Source organism: Onthophagus taurus, chromosome 6 (genome assembly GCF_036711975.1).
Source record: "Onthophagus taurus isolate NC chromosome 6, IU_Otau_3.0, whole genome shotgun sequence".
Classification (NCBI taxonomy): Eukaryota; Metazoa; Arthropoda; class Insecta; order Coleoptera; family Scarabaeidae; genus Onthophagus; species Onthophagus taurus.
The window spans coordinates 25,623,737-25,638,298 of NC_091971.1; the positions used below are offsets into that span (position 1 = coordinate 25,623,737).

Here is a 14,562-nt window from a genome sequence, read left to right on the forward strand (position 1 = left end):
TATACGCCGTTTTGAGCCATGTTTGAACTTTCTATCACTTTTGGTTCCGGTAATTCTGTTGACCATATATTTGATATTCAGGCGCCAAATGACATCTTGGAGCATGTTGGAGATAAAAAACAAAATGTGCCCAAAACGTGATGTTATGACGTTATACGCCGTTTTGAGCCATGTTTGAACTTTCTATCACTTTCGGTTCCGATAATTCTGTTGACCATATTTGTGATATTCAGGCGCCAAATGACATCTTGGAGCATGTTGGAGATAAAAAACAAAATGTGCCCAAAACGTGATATTATGACGTTATACGCCGTTCTGAGCCATGTTTGAACTTTCTATCACTTTCGGTTCCGGTAATTCTGTTGACCATATATGTGATATTCAGGCGCCAAATGACATCTTGGAGCATGTTGGAGATAAAAAACAAAATGTGCCCAAAACGTGATATTATGACGTTATACGCCGTTCTGAGCCATGTTTGACCTTTCTATCACTTTTGGTTCCGGTAATTCTATTGATCATATTTGTGATATTCAGGCGCCAAATGACATCTTGGAGCATGTTGGAGATAAAAAACAAAATGTGCCCAAAACGTGATATTATGACGTTATACGCCGTTCTGAGCCATGTTTGAACTTTCTATCACTTTCGGTTCCGGTAATTCTGTTGACCATATATGTGATATTCAGGCGCCAAATGACATCTTGGAGCATGTTGGAGATAAAAAACAAAATGTGCCCAAAACGTGATATTATGACGTTAGTAGTAGATAAAAGCCGATTCTAGAACCTCCTCTCAGAACCTCAGGTCAAGGTCAAGGCCAAGGTCACGTTGAGTGACCTTGACCTTGACCTTGCCCTGAGGTTCTGGGAGGAGGTTCCAGAATCGGCTATTGCAAAGGGGGTCGTTGACCAGTAACCTAGACCTAAACAATGACCTTTACTTTGAGCTCACCTCAGGTCAAGATCACGTTTAGTGACCATGACCTTGATCAGTAACCTTGACCTGAACAATGACCTTTACTTTGACCTCAACGGAGACCTTGAAGTCAACCTTAATTGTGACCATGACATTGACCTTGTACGTGACCTGAAATGAAGGTTACACGACGTGAGTTCATTGAAAACCCCACTTCGGAGGAGGTATGCTTTAAATAGCAGATAGAAAATCGTGTTCAACAGTATTGAAGTAAGAGTGTTGTGAACATGTTGACCTGCGACGTGTGTTACAAAGAGTTTACTAGACCAGATAATCTTGTGAGACATCAACGCACAGCATGTATTGGGAAACGTCGAAAGGTGGAAGAGGATCAACAAGGAGATGTTATAGTGTGTGAAATATGTGATGAACACGTAACCAGACAATGTTATTCCTCACATCTGCGCAGCAACAAACATAAACAGAAAGCCTTCGTAATAATAGATGATGGTGTAGAAAAAATAGATTCGATATTTGGAGATAAAATATGTAGTTTTAGAGTGAGCGATCATGAACGGAAGTACGTAGACATGAAGGAATTCAGTAACCGAATTAGAGAAAAAGTTATCAGTTTGATACAGTCCGTGAGGAATGTAAATGGTAGTTTAAAAGTGAATACGGAAATTTTTGGATTGTATTTCATAAATACGAAGGAAGAAGTGGAAATCAAATCATTCAACACAAAAAATAAAATTATAACAGTAGCCGTAGACTTGTACCAAACATACGAGGACTTTATGGACGAGATTATGGTGAAAATGTCGGAATTCCAAGAACGGGACTCAGGTAAGAGTATAAGAATAGAAAAGTAGTAAAATGCGAAACTAAAGGCGTTAATACTGCAGGTTGGACCTTGTTGGAAATATTATATCTTGAAGTGAACTGTAACAAGTTTAATCCTACAAGAGCATCGAGCTACATCGACTTACCGACATCCATAAAAGGGAAGAGAGCGGTAATAAATGTGCAAAATAACGATAATAAGTGCTTTGCTTGGGCACTGATGTCCGCGCTGTACCAACCCACAGGTTTACCGCAAAGAATATCATCATACCCAGATTATAGGGAAACAGAATTAAAGTTTGACTGCGTAACATTCCCAGTACCCATCAGAGACATACCAAAATTTGAGGAAGAAAATAACATTTCAATTAACGTCTATGGTATAAATTCTTGGTATAATGGAGAGAAAATGGTAGATGATATTGTAACTGTATGTATATGTAAACAGAAACGGGAGCGTCATGTAAACTTATTAGTAGTCAGCGACAATTTCGGGAATAACCACTATTGTTGGATAAAAAACTTATCTCGACTGATAAATACACAATCATCGACTCATGAACATCAAAGATATATTTGTGAGGGTTGTTTGCAATACTTTTCAACTGAAGACAAGTTGGTACGACATCAGATGGATGACTGTAAAAAAGTGAAAGCAACAGTACCAAGCGAACAAATAAAAGTGAATAAGTTCGGACATCTAGAAAAGGAAAATGTTTTACAATTTGAAGGATTTGAAAAAAAAATGAAAGTTCCGTTTGTGGTGTACGCCGATTTCGAGGCGATTCTGAAACCCTTAACGCCCGAAGAAGGAAAAGTTTACGATGATAATAAACCATATACGGCCCGATGTTTTGAACACGAACCATACGCGTTTGCGTACTACATTAAGTGTGCTTACGATGATAACTTATCGAAATTCCGAATATACCGAGGGCGAAACGCTGCTCTGGAATTTATTATAAGATTGGAGAAGGATGTAATAGAGATCTATAAACAACATTTGAGGCAAACAAAGGATATGATACCGCTAAGCTGTCTGGACCAATTTGTACATGAACTGAGTTCCGTATGTCACATTTGTGATAAACCAATAAACAAAGAAGAGAAAGTGTGTGATCACGATCACTTGACAGGATTGTATAGGGGTCCTGCGCATTCCGTCTGCAATATAAATTATAAATTACCGATGTTTATCCCTGTGTTTTTCCACAACCTGTCGAATTACGATGCCCACATGTTTGTGAAAAGTATTGCCCTAAACAAGGAGGAAGTAGAGGTGATAGCACAAAACAAAGAAAAATATATTTCTTTTTCCAAAAAAATAGTTGTCGGAGAAACAACCGATAACAAGGGAAAGAAACGCAAAGTGTTTATGAAAATAAGATTCGTCGACTCGTTTAGATTTATGGCGAGTTCTTTGGAAAAGTTGGTTTCATATTTGGATGATAAGGATTGTGTGGAAGTGAAAAAAAATTCAAAGACTCTGAAGAATTTAGATTGATGCGCCAGAAAGGTGTATTTCCATATTCGTTCGTAGATTCGTTTGAAAAGTTGGAGTATAGTAAATTGCCTGATCATACACAGTTTTACGACATATTGAGTTCAAGTAATATTTCAAAGGAACAATACTCTAGAGCACAGACTGTATGGAATAAATTTAAGTGTACAACGTTGGGAGAATACAGTGACCTGTATTTGACGTCAGATGTGTTAATGTTGACTGACGTCTTTGAAAATTTCAGGACAATATCTTTGGAGAATTACAATCTGGATCCTTGCCATTATTATACTGCGCCCGGGTTTGGGTGGGATGCTCTGTTAAAAATGACAGGTGTAAAATTAGAATTGTTATCAGACATTGACATGTTACACTTTTTTAAGAAAGGAATTAGAGGCGGTCTCTGTATGTGTGTAAAACGATCTGCAATAGCAAACAACAAGTTCCTTGACGATTTTAACCCGGAAAAACCATCATCATATATTCTATACTTGGATGCTACCAATTTGTATGGGTATGCAATGAGTTGTAAATTACCAACAGGCGGTTTTCGATGGTTGTCGAACCAAGAAATAGCAGATATAGATGTGGAGTGTTTAGATGATGAACACCTTGGTTATGTCTTTGAAGTGGATTTGGAGTATCCCGAAAGGTTACACAACCAGCATGATGATCTACCGTTTTGTCCCGAAAACATAATCGCTCCCGGATCGAAGCATCCTAAGTTGATTGCGAACTTACAAAATAAATCGAAATACATAATTCACTATGTAAACCTACGTGAATGTGTGAAAAAAGGTCTTAAGCTAACCAAAATACACCGTGCATTGCAATTTCAACAATCGCCGTGGATGAAACCATATATCGATTTTAACTCTGAGAAACGAATGAATGCTACGAATGAATTTGGGAAAAATCATTATAAACAAATGAATAATATCGTGTATGGGAAAACGATGGAAAATGTTGAAAATAGAGTCGATATACGATTAGTGTCACATTGGGAGAATCGTTACAGGAGACCCGGTGCAGAAGCTCTTATCGCAAAGCCGACTTTCAAGTCATCGAAAATTTTCTGCCATAATTTGGCAGCCATTGAAATGCAGAAGGTGGAGGTCAAATATAACAAACCTCTGTATGTAGGGTTTAGCGTACTGGAATTGTCGAAAGCGGTCATTTATAACTTTTTTTATAATTTTTTAAAAGAGAAATATGGTGAAAACGTATTATTGTTATATACAGATACGGATTCGTTAATTCTCGAAATATTTACTGAGAATGTATACCAGGATATCAAAGAAAATATAGAGATGTTCGATACCTCTAATTACAAGTTAAACAACAGACATAATATTCCTCCAGGGCCGCCGATAGTTGGAAAAATGAAAGATGAGTACCCAAATACGATATTAACATCGTTTTATGGTACAGGAGCTAAAGCTTATTGTATTAACACTTTGGAAGGAGTTGTCAAGCGTGCCAAGGGTGTGAAAAAGTATGTTATCGATAAAAACTTAAGTGTTTCAGAATATAAACGGATTATCGAAGATGGAGGTTCTGTGCGAAAAAAGATGTATGTCTTTCGCTCCTCCTATCACACGATGTATACAGAACTAAAGAATAAAGTGGCGCTCTCTGCACATGACGATAAACGTTACGTGATGGAGGATGGATGTCATACGTTAGCTTGGGGAAACTATCTTATTGAAGATCTACGCAGGGAAGATCTTTTGGACAACTTATTGGAGTTGTTAAACGTAAACATGTATGGCTAGTTAAATTGCGATCAGTTAATTTGTAAAAAAAAAAAATACTTGCTTGTATCACAAAACTTGTATATAAAGTAGAAAGTAGGTTGTTAAAAAGGTTACTTGAAATAAAATCAACGAAATTAAAAAAAAAGTTTTTTATTTTCTTAGTGTAAAAATTATAATACATCCTTTTTTGCAATCCAAGAATTATGAGAGCTATCCATTCCCAACCATTTCACTCGGACTTTATTTCCTTTTCGACGAAGAACTTTTTCAATTAAAAATACATCCGGGTGTTTCACACGTTGTAATTCTTCGTCGTAAAATGCTCCAAGAATGGGTTCTCCTCTACCATCTTTAATAAGGTAAGTCCTGGGATTAGTATTTTGAACTGTCGCTATGGTGAAAATTTCATTGGACCAAGTTGGTTGGTAACCTTTAGCAAAAGCGTGTCTGTACTTGCTAATTCGCACGTGTTCCCCCACATTAAATTTATGGTGGTTGGGGTCGACAACTTTAATGGAATTGTATACAGTATTTAACAGAGCAGATTCATTTCGTCGATTAACAGCTGAAGGTTTCATGTGAATGGTGCGATGTATTGTGTTGTTGTAAGATTTTAGTAATTTGGGTAGTAAGTCTAACCAGCGATAATTTCCTTGCATACTAAATTCTTTCCACATTTTATTTTTTAGGGTTCTATTAAACCGTTCGATAATCGAGCTTTTTAAAGTGGAATAGGTGCTGTAATGATTAATGTTAAGTTGTTCCATTAATTTTTGAAAATCGCTATTGTAAAACTCTTTCCCATTATCGGTTTGTAAGTTGCTCGGAGTAATATTCTTTTTACTATGCAAAATGTCCTTCATAGCTTGAGTAACCTCTTTCCCAGTTTTGGTTTTGAGTGGTAAGGCCCATGCGTATTTTGAAAAAGCGTTGATAACAGTCAGTATATACTTGTAACCTTTATTGACCGACGCATATGGGATCATTTCAACCAAATCAGCTTGATAAAGATCCAATAGTCCGTGAAGCAGAACGCGGCGTCGCCGATAATGTCGTCTCGCAGGTGCATGTAGTTCGTTAACGAGATCTCGCTTAACACTAACCATTACTCTACAACCCCTTCAATCAACAACTCTACAAGAAAAGGTAGTCCTCCTATCGGTGCATTATTTTTACACTTAATGGTATCTCCGCGTTTGAGTTGGACTCCCTGGAGCGACTTAATAACGATATCGTTAACAAGTAACTGAACATGAGCGGACTTTACAACATCTTTTATCATACCTTCGTAGAAAGAATTGATGTAATCCGTAATTCCACTTTTGTTTGTGATTTTATAAAGTTTTGTTTTTGGATCAACATCTCCATCACCACGTAAAGTTAAAATAAATGTTGATGAAGGTTGTAGAACTTCGGATCTTGCTATGTGGTTCTGTATAACATGGTGGTGAACATGCTTACCAAATTTATCGATAGATGTAGAACCATGTTCACCAAAACGGTTTAAAGGCATATTGGCTTCTGAAGCGTCACAGAAACAGAAAAAAGTTTATATACCCTTAACGAATGACTTGCGCTTCCCGTAATTCCTCTATGAGGGATATAATTTCGTTATGATGAGCAGTATGACCTGCTGCTTCGGAAGCAAGTAGTAAACGCAACCGATCAACTAATTCGTTCACGTCGTCCCAGTATTCGTACTCTTTAATTGCAGCAGGTACTAACAACTTATTTAAGTGACCTGATCCAGTTTTAGGTTTTGGCCAATATCGAGCCCAGTACACATTTGGTCTTTGACCCAAGGAAATTGGTTTGATTATGTTCACAAACTTTTCATTTTCATCATCAGTTATGATACTTTTTGAAGCGTCATAATCTCTTTTATGTACATTCGAACGTTGTAAGATATCTTTGTAATTTCTCGCATCTGGTAAAGTAAATTTACCCGGTTTATTTTTGAATAACAACTCGTATAACCCCGGTGTTCCTGTATAAGTAAATTCACCCACCAAAATGTTTTTCCCGTCAAACGTTATTGGTTGATTTGCGATATACAATCCATCGGTAAGTGCACGAACACCGTAAGTTTGATCGAACTCGTTATTTACATCTACTGTTAAACCCGTAACATAGGTACGTGGTAAGGGGTCCAGCTGCCCTAAAGCTTCTCTAATAACTGTCTGTTCCATCATTCCCTCCATATTCTCTTTCATGCGCGCCAACTGCTCCCTAGCGTCCCGCTCGTAGACATCTAAAGATGTGTCTGACTCACGAACAGAAACCTCAGGTGTAGTATCTCGACCCTCGAACACCTCTTCGTCGCTGAGAAATTGCGGACTCCGTGCGAGTTCCGGTGAAACATCCATGCTAGCTCCCGGTTTAATGGGTGTTGACGTAACTCTACGTTTAGGTTTCACTCTAGGAGTTTCCAGTTTAAGTCCTTTAGAAGGTTTCTGCAAGTCAGCCAGTAAGGCTGAGATATCTGGTGACTGCTCCTTTTTCGGGGTAAATAAATCACGTTTTATCCCGAATTTATTGTCGAGCGCTAATAAATTGACAGTTTGTAATTTTTTGGAAATATCTGTCAGAGGTTCTTTCAGTGGAGCGAGTTGAGCTTCGGCAATGGACTGCTTCTGTTTTATATCTCCTTTCAAAGTGCGTATTTTATGTTTAACATCTTCTCGCGCAGCTATTAACTGTTGTGCAACATTACGATTCATAGTTCAACGTGATAGTGTAATGATCGCACAGAGACTGAGCATGCAGTCGTAAAGTCAATGGTTTTACAGTATAATGTACTCATCGAAACCTTTCCGATAGCGTCCGTTATTTTTATCGCAATCTAAATCAATAACTAATATACCGTGCGGTGTATCCCAACAAGTTCGACAAATTCTGACAAAATCATCCCACGTAATGTCCCCTAGCAAATGATCGTTGTAAATATGTTTCAAGTTAGTGAGATCTTGTTTAAATAAAACTAAAAGGTTGCAATTGTCACGTAAAAGCTGCTTGGAAATGGCGCTATAACTTTGAGCGAGTAAAAAAGTATCAACGTTTCTATGACGACCGTATGAAAAATATTCCTTGATAATCTGTTGCTCTGTAGGAGCAATATCATCAAAAATAATAATTGAATATTCTTTCACCTTTGACGGTGGTAGAAATCGTCCGACATCTGAGTATTCATAATAGCCGCAAGAGCGGATAGGTTTAAGTAATTGTCGTAGAAATTCGTATTTGATTTGGTAGAGTGAATTAGAGCACAAATATACATTCAAAAAGCGCAACCCGTTGAGAGCTGTCAATAAAGTTAACATTACGTTTGTTTTTCCGGCACCCGAAGAACCAATTATCAAACCACGTTTACATTCCCCACCAAATAATTCGCTATGTCGTTTAAATTTATTTGCAGCGAAGTCGTTATGAAGATTACAGATTGGTAGTGTTAAAGGTTGGCTAACAAACTTAACGTCTTCAACCATGCTGACGGGTGATACTTGAACGGGAGATTAACAAGAAATGAAGTCGTAGTAGAAAACAATGTTTATTTTATCATAAAATGTAGCATACAAAAAATTTCAGCAGATTATTTATTATCATTGTTTCAAAATAATGGTTTACAACACTTTAACTATATAAACTGTTAACATTGAGTTTGAAAGTTATTTAAAGCGTGCGTAATATTACACAATATTTATTTTACAATAAGACGTGGTATACATAAATTTACAAAATTATTTATTATCATGATTTCAAAAGTATCTGTATGGTTGATGTAGTAGAACCACCAGTGGGTTATTCACATACAGATGTTATGTGATTAAACAAAATAAAGCAGTGTAAGTCACAGTACAATTTACACTACTTAGTATTAAATTAACAATAAGTAGATACGGTAAATATTCAAATAAGTAATTAATAATACATATTAACAAAAGCATGGGAGCGGTAACAATAAGTAGATACGGTAAATATTCAAATAAATAATTAATAATACATATAAACAAAAGCATGGGAGCGGAAAAGGTGAAAAGGAAGCGAACTTGTTGTCATATCATCAATTCGAACGATTTTCAGTATCATACAAGGATGGTGTACAAATTTGAAAAAACCACCTACAACATATTAGTTGCTGAGACATCCCTCCGACAATTCCTCAGTACTTTGATCCTCCTCAAGTTGTGGTTTAAAACAGACTCGAAACAAAGACACACGACAACACATCGCACACCAATATTTTTTATTTAAAATAATAGTCTGCAATCGTTCAGAAGATGCATACTTTATTTTCGAGCGCAATTTCACACGACAATCCAGTTGTAAAACGTTCGTTATACTAATATGGTGTAGGCGGCGTCGACAACGATAGCAAAGGTTGCCCAAATGTGATTCATAAAAAACATACCTTGCTTGATACTGAAGACCCACTCCGAAAGTTGAACTCCAATCAACCGGAGAACCGTGGAACAACTTATGTACGGTGCCTTGCGACATTTTCTTTCCAAAGCGTTCCACGGTGGGGAAGCAAACCTCCCCAAGATTGATTCGATCGCCCTTTCGGGATATTCGACGCCAGAAGCATATGTCCCAGCTGTACATTACGTTTAGTAGTAGAGTCTTTGGTAAAACATCTACTAACCGCAACGTACGGTCTTTACGGGAAATCGTCGAATTAACGCTCTCCATAGCCAACTCCTGCAACGTTAACACTGCAAGAGACAAAAAAACTGAACGAGCTTCAAAAAAAAAACGCTATTAACCGTTGTCAGGCAGCAGCCTGAGAAGGGACTTATACAGGTTAATTTTGGTGTTGTACATGTTAAGGATGTTTGAAGAAGCAGCAAAGCAGACGGTGGGATTCTGGTTTACTGCATTCAACGCGTTCACGAAGTGGCGCTTATGATGTTCCAAAGTCGTCACTTTGGTTTGCAATTGAGGTTTCAAGCCCAAGATGAAAAAATCCTCTTGGGACAAAAGACTGCTTGCCAAGTTGGTTGTTGAATGCAGAAACGCATCAACCCATGGGTCGGGATGTGCGGTATTTACAGCTGGAAGATTTTGCCTCTGCGGGATAGTAGGGATAGGTAAAGGTGGTGGGAACACCACATTTTGTGGTGGGATAGTTGTGATAGTTGGCGGGCTGTCACGGATGTCGATGGTCACCTCTGGTGGAGATGTAACCACCGTTGCAGGTCTGGTTACTGTAGCGAGTGTAGGTACTCTTCGTGTGTTACGGGGAGGTTTGGCTAATGCGTTTCGCAGCAATCTACAGGAGTCTTGTGAAGCAGGAGAAGGGTTTGGGCGGGTAGTTTGTTTCACGCAACCCCTTGACAACAAGTTGACGCGTTTTTTTATACGGCGGGATGTGTACCGTATGGGTCCACTCGAGAAGACAGGCGAAACACATATCCTATCGGAGGGTTGGGATACGTCTTCCGTCGCTGGTACAGACGGTGCCGCAAGCACCTGGTTTTCAGCAGGTGCTTGACTTGTGACATCCGTATGTACAATATCTGGAAGTGGTTGTACCACGTCGGCCTGATTGGTAGCAGGTTCAGGTGGCACAACAACTTCCTGATATGTTCCTTCTTCTCGTATCTCCATACTGATGCGAGTTAAGCCGTAGGACGACAAGGTTGGACTGGTGGTAACAATCGCACCATTGTCGTTCCCTGGCTGTGACCGGAGCTCATTCATTATTTGCTCGTACAGTGGTGGGTCTGTAGTGAAATCCTGCATGGTACGACTCAAACCGTCAAAGTTGCCGCTGCAATATAATGGTAACGACGGTAGGCTTGACTCAACAACATTCGTACTGTCGTTATTGCGTGGCAGCACGGCAACCAGTGGGTCGGTCATACCATCGGTATTATCGCTTGCACGAGCGTGGCTGTTACCAATTAAGTGAAGCATAATGGGAAAGACTTCAAGGAATCAAAAGGGTTACAAAAAATTTGGATTATTTTATTAAAATTATACGTTCGCTCACGTCTGACAAGTTTGCAATCCGCTGAAGAACCACTTTTCTCAGCGTATAACAATTAATGTCTGAAATCATCACAAACATACATGAAGAAAACCGATAAAAATTGTATTGATGTAACTTACTTTTCAAATGGTTTTCTATCACGTCTGACAGGTTTGCAATGCGCTGAAGAACCACTTTTCTCAGCGTATAACAATTAATACCTGAAATCATCACAAACATACATGAAGAAAACCGATAAAAATTGTATTGATGTAACTTACTTTTCAAATGGTTTTCTAGCAGAAGGCGATTTCTTCGTGGTCGGAAAAACACAGTTTTTAACAAAATCTGTTATTATTGTAAACACACTTTTTAAGGAATTATCGTCTTTTGTACACTACTATATCACTCAGCGACTGCTGTACACGGAGTGAGGAGTAACCCACTTTCCACTACCTTTAAGTACGGGTTAGTGAACAGGTATTTGTCCGGTCAACTGTCTGGGAATGCGAGGTCGTTTAGGTCTTCTCCTTGTTATCGCCTGTGACTGAAGGGGAGGTCATACTGTCTGGGAATGCGAGGTTGTCCAGGTTTTCTCCTTGTTATCGCCTGTGGCCCAAGGGGAGGTCATACTGTCTGAGAATGCGAGGTCGTTCGGACCTTATCTTCGCCCGTGACTCAAGGGGGGTTACAATCCCCCCTCCCCTCTGAACCCCCCTCCCCTCCCCTCCCACACAGAACTCCCCTCCCCACAGAAGGGGAGGTGAAGAGGTTTCTTTAAATAAAACTCATCAATATGGATAAAAAAATAACATTTATTTCTTTTCTAACGTACATTTAATACAATGCATTTTAGGTGGTGGTGGTCCATCGAAATGAGTTTCCGCACAATCATTATTATAATGTTCAAGACACGGTAACTTCATTTGTAACATTTTCGATTGCTGGTAGGCGAACGGTAGTTGGGTCCAAATTCTTCGTAATTCCATAGATGGTACTTTATCGAAATAATACTGTGTTGGTAAATATTTTAAATCACGAGCTGGAATGTTCGCAAATGAGGCATCTTGTTCATATTTTTTCATTACGCTGTACACTTTCTTGGCAGATGTAAGTGGCCAACACCCAAACACAGTGAACACTTGTTCCATCGCAACCAGCTCTTAACTATCCCCCATTACGACTTGTCTCTGCTTTATAGTCACCGACTGTCTTTCGCATCCTTGTTTTGCACCCCCTCTTCGACAACTTCTTGTAAGTGGCGTACATTGGAAAGAGCGCACATACTTCTTCGTCGCGAGTGAAAAGCACAGCTCGGTATACCCATCTCAAGTTTATAGATACTACCTTCCAACGCAAATATCGGCGCGGAAATAATATGTCTTAAAAATTTAATTTTTTCAGGTCCTTTAACATACACTTTCTTGACATTCCGACACAGATATTTGACTATGGCGTCGAATTCCATTGGATGGATAAAACCAACTTTCCAGTCGATGCAATGATGATGTGTCATTAACCAGTTTGCAGTATTCCTATATTTAGATGGTAATGAAGCTATACTGCTACTCGGTTGAAAAACGTGGTGGGTTATGCATTTGTTACTATCACATGATGCTAATTCTTTAGGTACGAACTGATCTTCGTTGACCATGAAACCTTGTATATCGAGAATTATGTATTGAGTTTTATTTGAATACATCTTGCTTCCGTACATCAACACGATTATCCATACTATGCAGCCGTAGAAATCTGTCGCACAACTTATACTCTACGACTTTTTTTTTTGTTTACGCTGAATATAGAAGTCTCACATTTCGGATGATGAGCTACGGGTGCGATGCGGCTCAGGATCCGATCCAACTACACACTACCAACCCTTCTTTCCCCATACTCAAGTCATTTGTTTGACGATTTTTGTTAGTGGAGAATATTGAAACGCCTTATCATGTAAAACTAAACAGTATGCTGTGGTACCATCAGGAATCGGATTTTTTGTCGTAAATTCTATCCGTATTTCTACCCCACTTTTGTGTAGCGCTTCTGCTTGATATGTACAATCAATTCCAATCAGTGGATAATTTTCAATAAATTGTTTCGGAGTGAGTAATGGTTCTCCTTCCTTCCCATAGTAGGACTTTTGAAAGCGTGTATACATGTCATATAACACTGCGACACGATTACTATCAAAGTCCACGTTCAGATTATCGTATGGGTAGCGTTCACCGTTTAGGAATACCGTCAAATTGGTGAGTTTTACATTATCAAAGGTTGCCATGTTCGCCAACTGTTTTCCTTTCTTCTTTGTTTGAAACCCAATTATTATAAATCTAGGTGTTTCCAACTGCGGAGCTGTTTTCACAGCCCATGAATGCTTTGTTGTTTGAGGTAAAGAAGGATATTCATGTACTTCCCAACTGCGAAAAGGTATTTGCAGATCAATATTTCGTCCTGCTATTTTTGTTAGAGCTAATTGTTCTCGTAAGCCTACGGCTAGATGGGGCATTCTCCACACAACTTTATCGATTTTTAACTGTAACGGTTCTTCTACCGTATTCACAAGCACATCATTATCATCATTATTACGAATTAACACTAGCTCTTGTCTCACATTCATCACAATTGTTTTAAAATCTTCAGCAAACCCTATTAATGTCTTTAGCGGTACACTCAATCCAAAATTTCCATTTTTATCCATTATTGCATCCGTTACAGGGGATGTTGGGACCACTTGACCTAGCAGATCCTCGCCCATGTTCCAACCTGCGTTCGCCAACTTTATTATATCGTGAGGGGTATACGAAAAGTATCCTTTCATACATGATGTTAACCCCACGTTTCTCACTCCATCTATTTGAACACCATTTATAAGATAGCGAATATCACTGAACATAAACGCTACAGGATTATTTATCAATTTTGCAGTTGCACTAGCATCTTTTGTTGCTTTACCACTCGCATCCAGTTTACGTACGCTCCCTTCCACATACAAAAAACTTTCATGAGGCAATGTGTAATTGTCTATTTCGGGTATGCCTATACGAATTTCATCATTGTTACCGAAGCTAGTAGAACCAAACGGTTGATGGGAATGATATTCGTAACTTACAATCGAGTTATCTACTTTTATTTTCTCCGTGACGTTTAAGGACTCCATTTATAGTAGTTGAAAACCTAAGTTGCTTAAATACTGACGATTGACGCGTGTTAACTGGGTAGTTGATTTTCGCTTACTGTTAGGTTTTACATCCTTTCGTACCGTTTTATACATTACTCTATCACCCAGATTTTCCTGTGCTTTTCTTCGAACGTCGTACACTATACCCATATTAAATACCCTACTACTCACACCGATTTCAAGTGCACTCTCACGGTCACTTCTTCGTCTCTGAAGTTTACCAACTGACCGTCCTGATCAAGTATGCGTACTATTAATGTACTAATCACGTTCGTTGTAACAGGTAAGTAAATCGGTTGTTGCGGAGCTTCTATTATTTTAAAACCAGCCGGTACGTTCGGGAAGAAATGATACAACACGTGCATGGGTTGTCCATTCGTATACGATCCGGAGC

The 14,562-nt window shown here is 38.7% G+C and overlaps 3 protein-coding genes across 5 annotated transcripts; 1 reads left to right on the forward strand and 2 right to left on the reverse strand.

Moving 5' to 3' along the window:
- Positions 1–857: 857 nt before the first annotated feature.
- On the forward strand, positions 858–3,265 carry LOC139430121 (uncharacterized). The gene is made up of 2 exons (XM_071196772.1): positions 858–1,764; positions 1,824–3,265. The coding sequence occupies exons 1-2, from the start codon at positions 1,206–1,208 to the stop codon at positions 3,263–3,265; spliced, it is 2,001 nt and encodes a 666-aa protein (XP_071052873.1). The 5' UTR covers positions 858–1,205.
- Positions 3,266–8,547: 5,282 nt separating this feature from the next.
- LOC139430091 (uncharacterized) lies at positions 8,548–11,688 on the reverse strand. Of its 3 annotated transcripts, XM_071196728.1 has the most exons (3): positions 11,272–11,688; positions 11,131–11,211; positions 8,548–11,070 (listed from the first exon to the last, which is right to left on the reverse strand). In XM_071196728.1, exon 3 carries the CDS (start codon positions 10,933–10,935, stop codon positions 9,778–9,780), a length of 1,158 nt encoding a protein of 385 aa, XP_071052829.1. In that variant the 5' UTR covers positions 10,936–11,070; positions 11,131–11,211; positions 11,272–11,688; the 3' UTR covers positions 8,548–9,777. The 3 variants fall into 3 exon arrangements, with proteins under 3 accessions (XP_071052829.1, XP_071052830.1, XP_071052828.1); XM_071196729.1 differs by lacking the exon at positions 11,131–11,211; XM_071196727.1 differs by having other exon boundaries at positions 8,548–11,211.
- Positions 11,689–12,884: 1,196 nt separating this feature from the next.
- Positions 12,885–14,147, reverse strand: LOC139430122 (uncharacterized). The gene has a single exon (XM_071196773.1). It carries the CDS (start codon positions 14,145–14,147, stop codon positions 12,885–12,887), a length of 1,263 nt encoding a protein of 420 aa, XP_071052874.1.
- Positions 14,148–14,562: the final 415 nt, after the last annotated feature.